Source organism: Capricornis sumatraensis, chromosome 7 (assembly GCF_032405125.1).
Source record: "Capricornis sumatraensis isolate serow.1 chromosome 7, serow.2, whole genome shotgun sequence".
NCBI lineage: Eukaryota > Metazoa > Chordata > Mammalia > Artiodactyla > Bovidae > Capricornis > Capricornis sumatraensis.
In genome coordinates this window covers 58,037,007-58,051,919 of record NC_091075.1, presented here as the reverse complement: position 1 = coordinate 58,051,919, position 14,913 = coordinate 58,037,007, and the positions used below count along the sequence as shown (strand labels likewise).

General features: G+C 37.6%; 1 protein-coding gene across 1 annotated transcript in view; it reads left to right on the top strand.

Moving 5' to 3' along the window:
• Positions 1-14,913, top strand: part of ARAP2 (ArfGAP with RhoGAP domain, ankyrin repeat and PH domain 2) — a 180,478-nt gene that overhangs the window by 60,384 nt on the left and 105,181 nt on the right. The window contains exons 10-14 of the mRNA XM_068974940.1: positions 139-338; positions 5,984-6,069; positions 6,842-7,024; positions 9,599-9,773; positions 10,385-10,519. Coding sequence (XP_068831041.1) covers positions 139-338; positions 5,984-6,069; positions 6,842-7,024; positions 9,599-9,773; positions 10,385-10,519 — 779 coding nt within the window. The remainder of the gene's footprint in view (positions 1-138; positions 339-5,983; positions 6,070-6,841; positions 7,025-9,598; positions 9,774-10,384; positions 10,520-14,913) is intronic.

The window sequence follows — 14,913 nt, the reverse complement described above, 5'->3', positions numbered from 1 at the left end:
AAGACTCTGCACCTGCCTGGAAGGCATATTTTTCAGCTGCTGTCTCCTTTGTGAGTGAAATGAATATACAAACTGAACATACTGCTTAATTGGCCTTTACAAGGGAGATCGATAATGCAGAAACGTTAATTGTTTCAGCTTTACAGCTGAGTCTGAAAAAGAGAAACAAGAGTGGATTGAAGCTGTGCAGCAATCAATAGCAGAAACTCTCTCTGATTATGAAGTAGCTGAGAAGATTTGGTACAATGAGTCCAACAGGAGCTGTGCAGATTGTAAAGCCCCAGATCCTGACTGGGCCTCCATCAATCTCTGTGTTGTCATCTGCAAGAAGTGTGCAGGTAATTAGTGATAAGTTACGCTCATCGCTGTTTGGTGGCAGATCGGCACCGAATGCTCTTTAGTGTCATATATATTGTGTCCCAGCTAATAGCTATAAAGAATAAAAGCAGAGAAATTTAAATCAAATTTAGAAATATCATTCTATACTTCTCTTATGCATGGCTTAGAGATAAAAATTGATTTTTAAGCATGTAATCATTTTTGTGTGTGTGCCTACTGGACCATGTATGGATTTTTAAAAGACAGTACTGAAATTTTCAGATTTGGGATGAATGTGTTTCAGAATGCACCCTGAACACGCTCACTGTTCGTATGATTTGTCCCTTTTCCCAAATCATATTTTGTAAGATGCATTTTTCACATTTCAAGGCTGCTCTGCTTTCTAATCTTGTTACACAAGATCTGTTCTCTCTTATAATGAGAATTATTATATAGAAGCATTTTCCAGGCTTATTGAAGTTCATGAAAGTAACCAGTGTTGTGACTTGTTTTCTTCTTGTGACCTTAAACCTTACGGACTATTTGACATCTCGTATTTGGGAGGTAAGGCAACTGTCCAAGTGAGTGAAGGGAATGGAGCCTAGCTTAGGTATGTGACTGTGGAGGTCTTGGAGAAATTAGCTACAACCTAAACTTTCCTCAGCTCTTCAGCTCTACCAGGTACTGTGCTGGTCCTGGGAGTTAAATCTATAAGATATGATATATCCTGCAGAAATATATAGTTATTTTAATAGACTATGATAAGGATAGCAATAGAGTTGAGCACAGGTTTCATTGAGAAAATGCAGAGGAAGAGCTCCTATCTCAGAGCAAAGACAGGGCAGTTGCTTCAAACACTCAGAGTCTTCCTGAGCTCTGTGCTCCACATTTCTCATCATACTGAGGTAGGAGTCCTCACAAGCTGATCAATTACATCAATAGCAACCAAAAAGCCTCAGTTAATCGTCCTTGACTTTGCATTTTTTCCCAACCTCTTCTTTCCAGTCTCATTGGAATCTGTCCAAGGCTATTCTGTGTTCTTATGTTCCCTTTCTCTCCTGTCTTCTCTGAGTCCTTACCCCACCACTTATTCACTCTCTAAGCACAGTAGGCCTTTCACAGTCACAGGTTCCAGATCAAAAGTAATTGGAAAAAAGTTCCAAAAAGCAAAGTTTGAATTTGCATGTACCTGCAGTTGTTACTTAGCATTTATATTGTATTATGTATTTTAAGTAATTTAGAGATGATTTAAAGTATTGAATATAATAGAGAATGTGTATAAGTTATATGCAGATACTATGGCCATATTATACAAGGGACTTGAGCATACTTAGATTTTGGTGTCTGTGGAGAGTCCTGGTATCAATCCTCTGAGATCCATCAGGACAGCCATATTCAACTGTGGTTTATTTGGTTCAGCATGTAAATTTGCATAATTCTGTTAACACCAGATCTCTGAAAACTTACTATTCCCTTAGACATAATTCTCTGTTCCTTTTTCCTTTCATAGAGAAGATACTTTCAAGAGTAATAGTTTATGCAGGTTTTCATTTCTTTAACTTCCTAGTATATCATCAGCATCCTGTAATCAGTCTTCATCTGCCTCACCTCCAATAAACATATTTTCACCACATTTACCAGTGTAGTTTACCTCTCAGTTTCTGTGTGGTCAGTTCCCATCTTCATTGCACTCTCTGGAGTATTTGACACTCTTGACCAGTCTGCCTCTCCATGACTTCCCATCCTTCCTCAACTTCCAGCAGGCCGTTTTCTCTTAGTGTGCTCTTGCTATTCTGGTCATCCTTTGCCTGCTCCTAAAACATGTGTGTTGCCTTGGGTTGTATCCTCAGATCTCTTTCATCCTGATATTCCTGAGTGATGTTATTTATCATTTGAGTCCAGCAGTCTTTTTAAGCAGGTGTTTCTTGCTCTGTTGGAAACCATACTCCTGTATCTCCCGCTAGGGTCTCCACTTGGATTTGCTCAAGATACCTCAAAATGAACATGATAGTATGGAGTTCTCATTGCTTCCCAGCTCACTACATAAAACTGAGTATTTTCTATGTTACAAATCTTGATCAGAAGTGATCTACTCTGCTCTTCACTCAAGCCTAAAACCTGAGAGTCCCTCTGGACCCGTCCCCTTTCCTTAAAGCCCACCAGATTCCATCCTGGTTTTACCTTCTAAGTATCTCTAAATCTGTTCTCCACTTCACTTATTTCCCTGCTGCCTCGACTCAGAATCGTAGGCTACTCCAGCATCCTTTCTTCCTGCCTGCCTTTGAGCTTTACTCCTCTTAGTATTGCCTTTTTGTCATCTCTGTAAGTGCAAACCTGTGCTAGGTCTTGCCATGGGAATTCTAGGGCATGGTGGTTTTTTTTCTCAGAGAAGGGAGGAAAGGAACCTACCTAATGTACAGAGAGGAATGAACTTTCTCATGATCATTAGGTAGAAGATCCTTAAGACCAAAATGGTGTTTTGTGTTCTTTTCTCCTTCTCAGCTTAGAAAGAGTCTGACATAGGCCTGGATGCCCAGTAAAGTCCGAATGATGATTTATACAGCAGAATTAAATTGATGATAACTAGAATGCTGGGCTGTTAACTCTCTTCCAGGTATAATAGTAGAATAAAGAATCCACTTTAGATTTTTTAAGTATACATTCATTAGCTAGTATGTTGCTAGTCTTTTTTTTAAGAGTAAGGGGTGATATCTGTATTCACATATATGTAATTTACACAGACCCATTATAAAGTTTTCAGTGACTTACAATTTCTAGTCAATTACCAAACAATGAAAAAATTATTGAAAAAATAATTGAAAAATTATTTATGTATATACATACATGTACACACATAAACACACATACATGAATACACACTTTTAAAGGGCTTCCTGGTAGCAGCTCAGCTGGTAAAGAATCTTGCCTGCAATGCAGGAGACCCCAGTTCAATTCCTGGGTCAAGAAGATCCCCTGGAAAAGGGATAGGTTACCCACTACATTATTCATGGGCTTCCCTCGTGGCTCAGGTGGTACAGAATTCAGCTGCAGTGGGGAAACTTAGGTGTAATCCCTAGGTTGGGAAGATACCCCTGAGGAGAGCATGGCAACCCACTCCAGTATTCTTGCCTGGAGAATCCCCATGGACAAAGGAGCTTGGTGGGCTACAGTCCATGGGTCACCAGAGTTGGACACGACTGAGCAGGTGATTTCCATAATCTTTCTTATTGTTATGATTTCTGTTTGATTACTTCCACTACTGTGGTATAAAAAAGTAGGTAATAGTTTAAGTTGAAAAGATATATTAATGCAGACATAAACATATTTCTTGTTGTTGTTCAGTCGCCTGCTGCTGCTAAGTCACTTCAGTCGTGTCCGACTCTGTGCAACCCCAGAGACCTAATTGTGTCGAAATCTTTGCTACCCATAATTGGCAGCACGTCAGCATTCCCTGTCCTTGACTAGATCCTGGTATTTGCTTAAACTCATATCCATTAAGTTGGTGATGCTATCCAACCATCTTATCCTCTGTTGCCCCTTCTTCTTGCTTTCAGTCTTTCCCACCATCATGGTATTTTCAAATGAGTCAGCTCTTCGCATCAGGGGGCCAAAGTATTGGAGCTTCAGCTTTAGCATCAGTGCTTTCAGTGACTATACAGAGTTGATTTCCTTTAGAATTGACTGGTTTGATTTGGCTTCCTGTCCAAGGGACTCTCAAGAGTCTTCTCCAGCAGCATAACTCAAAAGCATCAGTCCTTTGGCACTTAGCCTTCTTTTTGGTCAGACTCTCGCCTCTGTACCATAGCTTTGACTATATGGACCTTTGTTGACAAAGTGATATCTTGGTTTTTAATACACTGTCTAGGTTTGCCATAGTTTTTCTTCCAAGAAGCAAGTATCTTCATGGCAGCAGTCGTCATCTGCAGTGATTTGAAGCCCAAGAAAATGAAGTCTCTCGCTGTTTCCATTTTTTCCCCATCTATTTGCCATGAAGTGATGGGATTGGATGCCATGGTCTTAACTTTTCTGAATGTTGAGTTTTAAGCCATCTTTTTCACTCTCCTCTTTCACCTTCATCAAGAAGCTCTTTAGTTCCTCTTCATTGTCTGCCACTAGGGTGGTATCATCTGCATATCTAAGGTTACTGATATTTCTCCTGGCAATCTTGACTTCACCTTGAGCTTCATCCAGCCTGGCATTTCACATGATGTACTCTGCATATACGTCAAATAAGCAGCATGACAATATGCAGCCTTGACATACTCCTTTCCCAGTTTGGAACCAGTCCATTGTTCCGTGTCCGGTTCTAACTGTTGCTGCTTGACCTGCATGCAGGTTTCTCAGAAGACAGGTAATATGGTCTGGTATTCCCATCTCTTGAAGAATTTTCCTCAGTTTGTTGTGATTGACACAGTCAAAGGCTTTAGTGTATTCATAGAAGCAGAAGTAGATGTTTTTCTGGAATACCCTTTCTTTTTTTATGATTCAGTGAATATTCATAGTTTGATCTCTGGCTCCTCTGCCTTTTCTGAATCCAGCTTGTATATCTGGAAGTTCTTGGTTCATGTATTGCTGAAGCCTAGCTTGAAGGATTTTGAGCATAACCTTGCTAGCATGTGAAATGAGCACAACTGTATGGTAGTTTGAACATTCTTTGGCACTACCCTTCTTTGGGATTGGAATGAAAGCTGACTTTTCCAGTCATGTGGCCACTACTGATTTTCTGGAATAGTGAGTGTAGTACTTTAACAGCATCATCTTTTAGGATTTTAAGTAGCTCAGCTAAAATTCAATCACCTCCAGTACTTTTGTTCATAGTAATGCTTCCTAAGGCCCACTTGACTTTATACTCCAGGATGTCTGGCTATAGGTGAGTGACCATACCATCATGGTTATCTAGGTTATTAAGACCTGTTTTTGTTTATAGCTCTTCTGTGTATTCTTGCCACCTCTTCTTAATCTCTCTGCTTTCTGTTAGATCCTTACTGTTTCTGTCTTTTATCATGTCCATTCTTTCATGATATGTTCCCTTGATGTCTCCAATTTTCTTGAGATTTGTAGTCTTTCCCATTTTGTTGTTTTCCTCTATTTCTTTGTATTGTTCATTTAAGAAAGCTTTCTACCTATCTCTCCTTGTTATTCTCTGGACTCTGCATTCAGTGGGGTATAGCTTTCTGTTTCTCCCTTGCCTTTAGCTTCTGTTCTTTTCTCAGCTATTGTAAAGGCTCCTTAGGAAACCACTTGGCCTTTTTGCGTTTCTTTTTCTTTGGCAGGTTTTGATTGTTGGCTCCTTTACAGTGTTACAAACCTCAGTCTATAATTCTTCAGGCGCTCTGTCTACCAGATCTAATCCCTTGAATCTATTCCTTACCTCCACTGTGTAATCATAAGGGATTTGATTTATACCTGAATGGTCTTGTGGTTTTCCCCACTTTCTTCCATTTAAGTCTGAATTTTGGAATAAGGAGTGGATGATCTGAGCCACAGTCAGTTCCAGGTCTTGTTTTTGCTTCTCCATCTTTGGTTGCAAAGAATATAGTCATCAATCTGATTTCGGTGTTGACCATCTGGTGATGTCCATGTGTTTTAATGTTAATACAGATTGCCATGTACACATACATAGAAATTCAAAGAGAATTATTATTATTATTATTTTGGTCTACAGGGCAACATAGATCTTTAGGACCAAAAGATTCCAAGGTTAGAAGTCTGAAAATGGATGCCAGCATTTGGAGCAATGAGCTCATTGAGGTGAGTCTGACTTGACTGTGGTGTGATCAGCCAGAATCTGGGAGGAAATGTGCAGTGGGTGGCGGGGTGGGGTTACTTTAGGATCTCTCTGATCAAGATCTCAGCACAGTATAAAAAATGGCTTATCGCCTGCTGTATAGTAGTAAATTTCTACCTTAACTTTCAGAATGCTTCCTAAATGAGGTAGTTACTTTAAAAATAAAAATAAAAAATGCAAGGAGCTTTAATGGTAATAACTACTTTAAAAGGCTTGGGAACTCTCTTTAAAGCCAGAATTTACTCTCTTTCTTTTTAACCCAGCATGGATAAAATATCAGAGTGGTGAATGAAAACATTTGGCAAAATTGACTATTCTTTATCTCGGCCATACTTGGTCATTAACTGCGATCTTGTCTAACTTGTCTACCGCATCTATTCTGTGCTCGGGTGTCGGTGACACTCTCAGCCATAATAGCCCACCTACTCAGCCATTTTAAATGAATCTGTCTCAATGTGAGCTAGCTTCAAAAAGTAATAATGCTTTTGCTGCAATTTGTGTTGCTTGCAGTTTCTTTTCTGGCTAATCTTTTACCATTATTAAGAGCAGCTAGGCTGTTTAAATAGAAATATTGTCCGCTTTCACACTCTATCTTCCAGAAAAAAATTGGGTCTTTTTTGTATTTTTTGCATATTTTACACTAAGCTGTGCTTTAATTTGTCTTGTGACTCGGTTTTCTGCAGATTCAAATATATTGTTTGAATTGATACGTTTTGTAATTCTTTGATAATTCAGCTTTTCATTGTCATTGGAAACAAAAGAGCTAATGACTTTTGGGCTGGTAATCTTCAAAAAGATGAAGAATTACACATGGACTGTTCAGTAGAAAAGAGAAAAAATTTTATCACTCAGAAGTACAAAGAAGGAAGATTCAGAAAAACCCTTTTGGCGTCTCTTACCAAGGAAGAATTAAATAAGGTAACCAATGAAATGTAACAAAACACATGGATGTTAACGTCTTTTTAAGTGTGTGCCAAGGGTTTTGAAAACATGTTTAAAAAAAATAAACTTTTGAAAATTTCAAAAATTTTTGAAATTTTGCTGTTTCATAAAATTACTGTTTAATTTTATTTCCTTTTGTAACATTGCGCCTTAGATCTTTTCTCTTCATTTCACTTGAGGATTCGTTATCAACAGCAAGTAAACTTTTCCTCCCTCACTGAAGCGTCTATCTGATGTACACCTACCCCAATTAAAACTTGAACAACTTTCCCCATGCTAGGGACAGGATACTGAACATAATAACTTCAGCTAGTGTGCTGCTGACTTGGTGTCAACAAAATGAACTTCATTTACTCAGTTTATTGTTACAGTAGTTTGCTTAGTGCCATTGATTGCAAGTGTCTTTTGCCTTTGGCTGAGTGATTCTAGGTCTTCTTGTCACCATTCTATATTGTTTTTTTAGCAAAGAATTTGTTTAACATCTTGCCCTCCCTTTTTTAAAAAAATCAACTACTTCAATTTCTTGTGTGTCAGAAGGTTCTTCTATGTATAGGTATTTAAAACATATACTTTTCTATGACTAGAGTATGCTTTCATGGTTCTCAGTTCTTTAGAATGCATTCAGTGTCAATGCTTATTGGATAAGCATCCCCAAGTAAATAGCATTATGCTGAAAAATTTGGAAAATGAAGACCTTTTCAATTCTTCTCTAGAAATTGTAAGATTTATACAGTTCTTTTATATTTCTCTTCTGTTGGCTTCAGTTCATTTGCTCAGTCGTGTCTGACTCTTTGCCACCCCATGAATCGCAGCACGCCAGGCCTCCCTGTCCATCACCAACTCCCAGAGTTCACTCAGACTCACGTCCATCGAGTCAGTGATGCCATCCAGCCATCTCATCCTCTGTCGTCCCCTTCTCCTCCTGCCCCCAATCCCTCCCAGCATCAAAGTCTTTTCCAGTGAGTCAACTCTTCGCATGAGGTTGTCCAAAGTACTGGAGTTTCTATTGGCTTAGTTACCGTAAATTAGGTTCTTGCTTCTTGATGTACGATAAATGGAAGATGCAGAATCTATACATAAGGTAGGGGAAAGTCAGAGAGATGACACAGAGGTGGGCCATCATATATAGGTTATTATTACGTCATTTAGTTTTGTTTAGGGTGATATTTTCATGGATGCTAATTTCTATGGAAATAACTGACCATTTATACTGGACATTCATGGAATAGTGATAACAGGGTATAACCAAGGGTTATAATTAATCTAGTTCTATGCACCGAAGGCCCATAAAAAATAAGTATATAAATAGTAAGTTGTGGATTTTGGGAAGTAACTGGCAAGATTGGAGAACTAGGGCATATTTTCGCCCCAATGCATTTTCTCTTTTTGATAATGACAGGAATCTTGTCAAAGGATAAATACTGTTGACCCCAAAGGAGATGTTTTCTGCCACACCATATAGATACCCTGAGCTAAGATATTAGATAAGCTTGACTTTAATTACTAGCTTTTTCTTTCTTCTTCAAGATATGTAGGGATGTCTGTCTGTTAGGATTTACTACCACATTGGGCTTCTTAAAAATGGTACTCTTCACATCAGTGAATAATTTCTAAAAATTACTTTATTGAGGAGATACTGCTTAAAAATTGTTGTCTCTGTGGATGTCGTCATCAGAAAACTGTATATTTAGGTCCTCTACCCATTTTTAAAATTGGATTGTCTCTTTCTAATTGAGTTGCATGTGTTATCTGTATATTTTGGTTGCTAACCCTTATGCAATATATGGTTTGAATATATTTTCCCTTGTGCTGTGGGTTAACTTTTCATTTTGTTGATTGTTTCGCTATGCAGAAGCTTTTTAGTTTGCTATAATTCCACTTAATTGATTTTTGCTTTTGGTACTTGTGCTTTTGATATAATATCCAAAAAGTCATTGCCATGACTGATGTCTTCCCTGGTGGCTCAGCAGTAAAGAATCCACCTGCAAAACAAGTGCTACAGGAGACGTGGGTTTGATCCCTGGGTTGGGAAGATTCCCTGGAGGAAGGCATGGCAACCCACTCAAGTATTCTTGCCTGGTAAATCCCATGGACAGAGGAGCCTGGTGGGCTACAGTCTGTAGGGTTGCAAAGAGTTGGACACAACTGAAGTGAGTTAGCACACATGCAGAAACATTCATGCAAACAAAATATTTAGTGGATACTTCAATTACTGCATTTGAAGTATTTTGAAGTTTCTGAGCATTGCCATTATCATAGGTATGTAAAATACAGAAAATATTTTCCATGGCAGTTATAATGAATTTGAAGATTTGGAACATCACTGTAATAAAACAATGAATAAACATTTGGTGATCTTCTGTTGAAATTTAAATTCATGTAAACCAGGCCGTTGTTACCTGTTGGTTAGTTCAGGGCATAATAATTAATAGATTTGTTAAAAAGAAATACAAACTTCATCTCATAAACGAATTGGCAGACTTTCTTGCATTTTAATTGCCAGAATTATATCTTCTTCACTTAGAAGTTGTATTTTCTTTTATTGACCAGGCTCTGTGTGCTGCTGTGGTGAAACCAGATGTTCTGGAAACAATGGCTTTGCTGTTCAGTGGAGCAGATGTTATGTGTGCAACAGGTGATCCTGAGCACAGCACCCCCTATCTGCTGGCCAAGAAGGCAGGGCAGAGTCTGCAGATGGAATTTCTCTACCATAACAAATTCTCAGGTTAGTCCCTCTCATGCCTTCATTAACCTGGTCTCTCCTGATAGATCCTTAAAAGGACTGCAGCGCAAATCTGTAAATTTCTCAAATCAGAAACACCATTAGAATGAAAAGAAAATGTAATTGTCAGAAAGACAGAAGACGCTTATTAAGACCCATGTTTTATTTCCTTTCAAGGAAAAGTTTAGGAAATCAGTCTTTCATTTGTCTTTTTTTTTTTTTTTCTTTACTTTATAGAATCGCCATGGGTGTACATAAGTTCCCGCTCCTGACCCCCCTCCCACCTCCCTCCCCATACCATCCCTCTGGGTTATCCCAGTGCACCAGCCCCAAGCATCCTGTATCCTGCATCGAACCTAGACTGGTCTAAATGGAAGATTAAAATAGTTAATTTCACTGAAATTAAATCCAGTTTCATGTATGAATAATAAACACAACCAAAGTGCTTATTTGCAAATCTTATGCAAAGCAAAAGAAATGTTTCTGTATCTTTATTCTGCAGTATATTTGGAGTAGTTTTTCTTCTACCTCAGAACTCACCAACATATTCATAAGCCAAGGGAAAACTGTTTACATTTCAGATTTCAGATGTGGTATTTCTGTAATTTTTCTAGATTTCCCTCAACATGACATATATTCTGAAGGTGGATTAAATCAAGAGTCCTCCCAGTCTACGTTCCTCTGTGACTTTTTGTATCAGGCTCCTGCTGGTGCTTCTAAACTCTCTTCAGAAAAAAAACTGCTTGAAGGTATCTTTTCTGCTCCTTTTAGATTTTGTCATCTGATAAAATTTTATTTCATTATCAAAACAATTAGGTTTAAGTTTTGATATTTTTCCCCTTGAGATGTTAGATTTGATCTTGCAGTAGATAAATATTTTTTGAGGATTTATAAATGTTTCCAGGCACAGATATTATTTCATGCACTGCAGCAAAAATTTACTACTGGTTCGGAATGCTGAGCGAATTCTCAGCAGAATTCTCTGACATCTACCTCAGAGACAACCAATTCTGCTTCAGGATTTAAGAGTTATTCCAAAGAAATGTGAAATTCAGCCCCTTCCCTTCGGGACAGACCCCCCAGCTGGGGAGATAATACACATAAATGTCAACATGTAGGAAGAATGGACAAGTCTTTGGTTTATATTCTGTTAGTATACTAAGTGGTCTCAAGTAGTTGAGTTCGTTCTGATTGTAATTGTGTGTGTCTAAGTAAAATAAAGTTTAAGCATGGTTTCAAAAAAATGATGTGAATTAATTGATTTAAAAACCTGTTGTAGGTTTGTGGCATTGATCTTAGAAGAATCATAGTAGGTATTTATCTATCCATTTCACTCCTTTTGTCAGGCATGTGCTGGGCATTAGGAAAACAAAAATGAGTAAGACAGGCTAATGTTATATACATTCAAACTAATATTACAAAATAGGCAGGAAAAATATAATGTGCTCTGTCTTACTAGAACAGAAAGAATTTAAGAGAGATTAAGTTATGCAGGCCAGTTGATGGTGGAATTCAGAGACTCGGAGGACAGGTATTAATTCCCTAGTGGTAAAATCCAACCATATTACTTGATCAGAGGAATAATAGGATGAAAAACTCACTTTAGAGTGTTAATCCTGATCTTCATACATTTGAAGTGATTATTTCAATTAAAGGCTTTATTTATCTAAAAAAAGAGAATTATAACCTTTAGCAGAATTATAATGGGATAAACTATACTTTATTAGATTTTTGGCCTTTCCTAGTGGCTCAGTAGTCAAGAATCTGCCTACCAGTGTAGGAGACCCGAGTTTGATCCCTGGGTTGGGAAGATCCCCTGGAGAAGGAAATGGCAACCCACTCCAATATTCTTGCCTGGGAAATTCCTTGGATGGAGGACTCTGGCAGGCTACAGTCCATGGGGTCACAAAGAGTAGACAGAACTTAACAACAAAAACCTCGCCTTTAGTGAGCATGTACTATGTATAAGGCATTGCTTTAGGCTTTTTCTATATGTTCATTGTAATTCTCATAAAAGCTCTGCAGGATAGTTGATATTATGCTGGTTTCACATGAACAGTGGAGGAACTCAGCATGAAGCAGAGTTTTGCATTTTATTTGTGTTATAATTGTTACTGTATGACTTTGGCTTTGATCAGTGTGATGACCAGGTGACACTAGATGGCAGAGCATCTTTATTCTTTGAGTTTAGGGTTTTTTTGTTTGTTTGTTTTTTTCAGCAAATTTATTTTCATGTCTTACTTTTCTCAGTGTAACCAATAATAAATGATGAATCTTAGAGATTTTCTCATCTTCCCATTGCTTCTTATCAGTATTTAATACTTATATAGTTGAAAGTTGAGTGATCAAGAGGGAATAAGAACCAGAACAATCTGTGAAATGATGATAGCAATTATTAAAATAATTGAATAACAGGGCAATTAATGTACTTGTTAAGAAGTGTACAAGTTTTCTAGAATTTTTCTTCTAAATTGCAGGATATATTAATCTACCCTTCTAACCACTTATACAAAGATGAAATAGGAAGGAAATCTGAAATATGAATTTTTCTTCCTAAAGCTTCTCAATATATCATAAGTATTTTACAGACTAAAAACAAGCTTCTAGCTATTTTTTGACAATTCTGGTTATAATATTTATAAACTTATCAATTCATTTTACTGTTTTCTTGAAATATATTGCTTTTCTTAATCACTTGAGAACTGAATTGATGTTTCAAATTTGTAACTAAATCAGTTTTTCCTTTTATAAAAGATAACTATTGATTTTGTTGTTGTTGAAATTTATTTCAAAAACCAGAAACCAGTGCATTCTCTATATTTATAATTTTATTAGGGATGTTTTCTCATTTTGGAGCATTCTGTTTTAAGTGATATATACTTTGACTATGGAGCACACAGAAATGATTTCATTGGAAAACAATCTAGTAATCTAACAGCAAGATATTCTTTGATAGTCTTCATTTCTTCCATCCAATATATCAGCAAGGTCTGTCATTTTAACTCAGAATAGACCATGAATCAGTTGGCTGCTCTCCATCTTCACTAACATCATCTGAACCCCAGTCACCATCTTGCCCTGCCTGAGCTATAATACCCTCTACCCCAGCCCATATGTTTACTGGTTAATATCTTCCCTGGCTTCCCTCCAAACCATTCCCCCAAACAGACATAGTGATTGTTGAGAATGCAGATCAGATCATGCATGTCCATTGTTCAGGTACATTTAGTGGCTTCCCATTACAGGATGTAACCCTTTTCCTTATCTGACCTAAAAGACCTTCTGGTGCTTTCCCTTCTTCATCTTACATCCTTCCTTCCTATCCTACCTGCCTGGCCACACTGGTTTCCTGTCTGTTCCTGCAACATGCCCCCTCCGGACCTTTGCAGTTGCTGTTCACTTTGCAAGGAGCACAGTTTCCTCAGCCTGACAGCTTCTCACCTCTAGGGGATCATTTGAGGGCCACCTGGTCGGAGAGACCTCTGTGGCAGCCTCCTAAATTGTGGACCCACTGCTGGCCCTTCTCTCTCATAGTGTGCTGCTTGTTTCCATTGTGCCTCTCATTGCATGAACTGGATCCTTGTGTGATTTGTTTCTCCCTCCTTCTGGAGTGAAAGCTTATTGAGGCATCAGCATTCTCTGGTTTATTCAGCATCATCAAATCTCTGGTGCCTAATACAGTGTCCACACATAACTAGTCATGTGCAAATATTTGTTGAATAAATGGGCATTGCTCTAATCACATTACTGCTAGTGTAAAAGCACAGATGACTTTATATGTACATAAGAAAATTTTTATTGAAGTATAGTTTCTGTATGGTATTGTATAAGTTTTACAGGTGTATGATATAGCAGTTCACAATTTTTTATAAAGATTAAACTCTATTTATAATTAATAGTTACTATTTTTTGACCTGCAAATAAAAATATAAGTGCTGACACAAAACACATTTTGTTTGGGCAGAGCCTACTTAAAAACACCGAAGAAAAAGTTGAATTAACAAGAAACAGAGTTTTGGTGGTTTTTTTTTTTTTTTTTTTCCTCTTTCCATCAAGATTCTGCAGCAGTGGTACTCCTGTTGAGCACCAGCTTTATGGAAAAATTGAATTATATGGAAAGATTTAGAGATTAAAGTGTGGTTGTCACCTTTGCCTCTGAACAGCAAGCATCTGGACTGCATCACTCCATCAGGGCTTGTCAGGATGGCCACAGAGCAGACTGATTAAAAACAAAGAAAAAAGTCAAGGAGTAAAATGCATGCAAGTCCTTCAGAGAGTTACAGAGGCTTCAAATTGTCAGTTCAGATTTTCAGGATTTGAAGTTCTTCTAGCCTCTGGTTATGAAGACTGATCTGTATTTTTCTTTTTCTCCCCAATTTAGTGTTCATGAAAGGAAAGATTGATAGCTCTTGTTAAACCTAAGTGTAGAGCTGAATAATAGCTTCCTGATTTTGTTTTCTGTTTTCTCCCCTCAACCGTATTATTTCCCCTTGGTATCTTACCTTGATTTGTTGACAGTGTTTGAGTTTTTTTAAAAAAAAGTGGTTGATATGGTTTACTAGAAACTCTGTATTATCTGTTTATATTTAATTTTATGCATTAGTATTGAGGAATTTTGAAGATCCTTTGTTCCATAAATGCCTAGCTTGCATAGTTTAAAAATGTTTCTTCAAGGCTGAAACATTTATTTTAAATGAAAGGAGTCCTAGTGCATATTTCTATTTTCTGTGGATACTGAATGCCATCAGTTTGGGAAATTCTTCATCAGGAAACAACTTTATGGTTTTAAAAAATAATAGTTTCACCTGAACTATCTCTCATTTATTGTGCACACATGTATTTGAAGGCACGACCTCTGCTATACCCTGGTACATTTAAACAATGGACATACATGCTTCAAGCATATATCAGGCACAGACAGGGAGGTTGTGAAGTAGATAGAAGGGTACCTTCCCTAGTTGACTGGTTTTACTCCCAGCTCTGATGCTGAGTACTTATGTGATGTTGGTAAAGTCCATCAACCATCTTGTACCCATGAACAGGGTAAAAGGAAAGGAGTACATAATCATAGAACTGACCTAATAGGGTTGTTCTGAGGATACAGTGAGTTAATGCATATAAGATGTATAGAAGAACATATGGC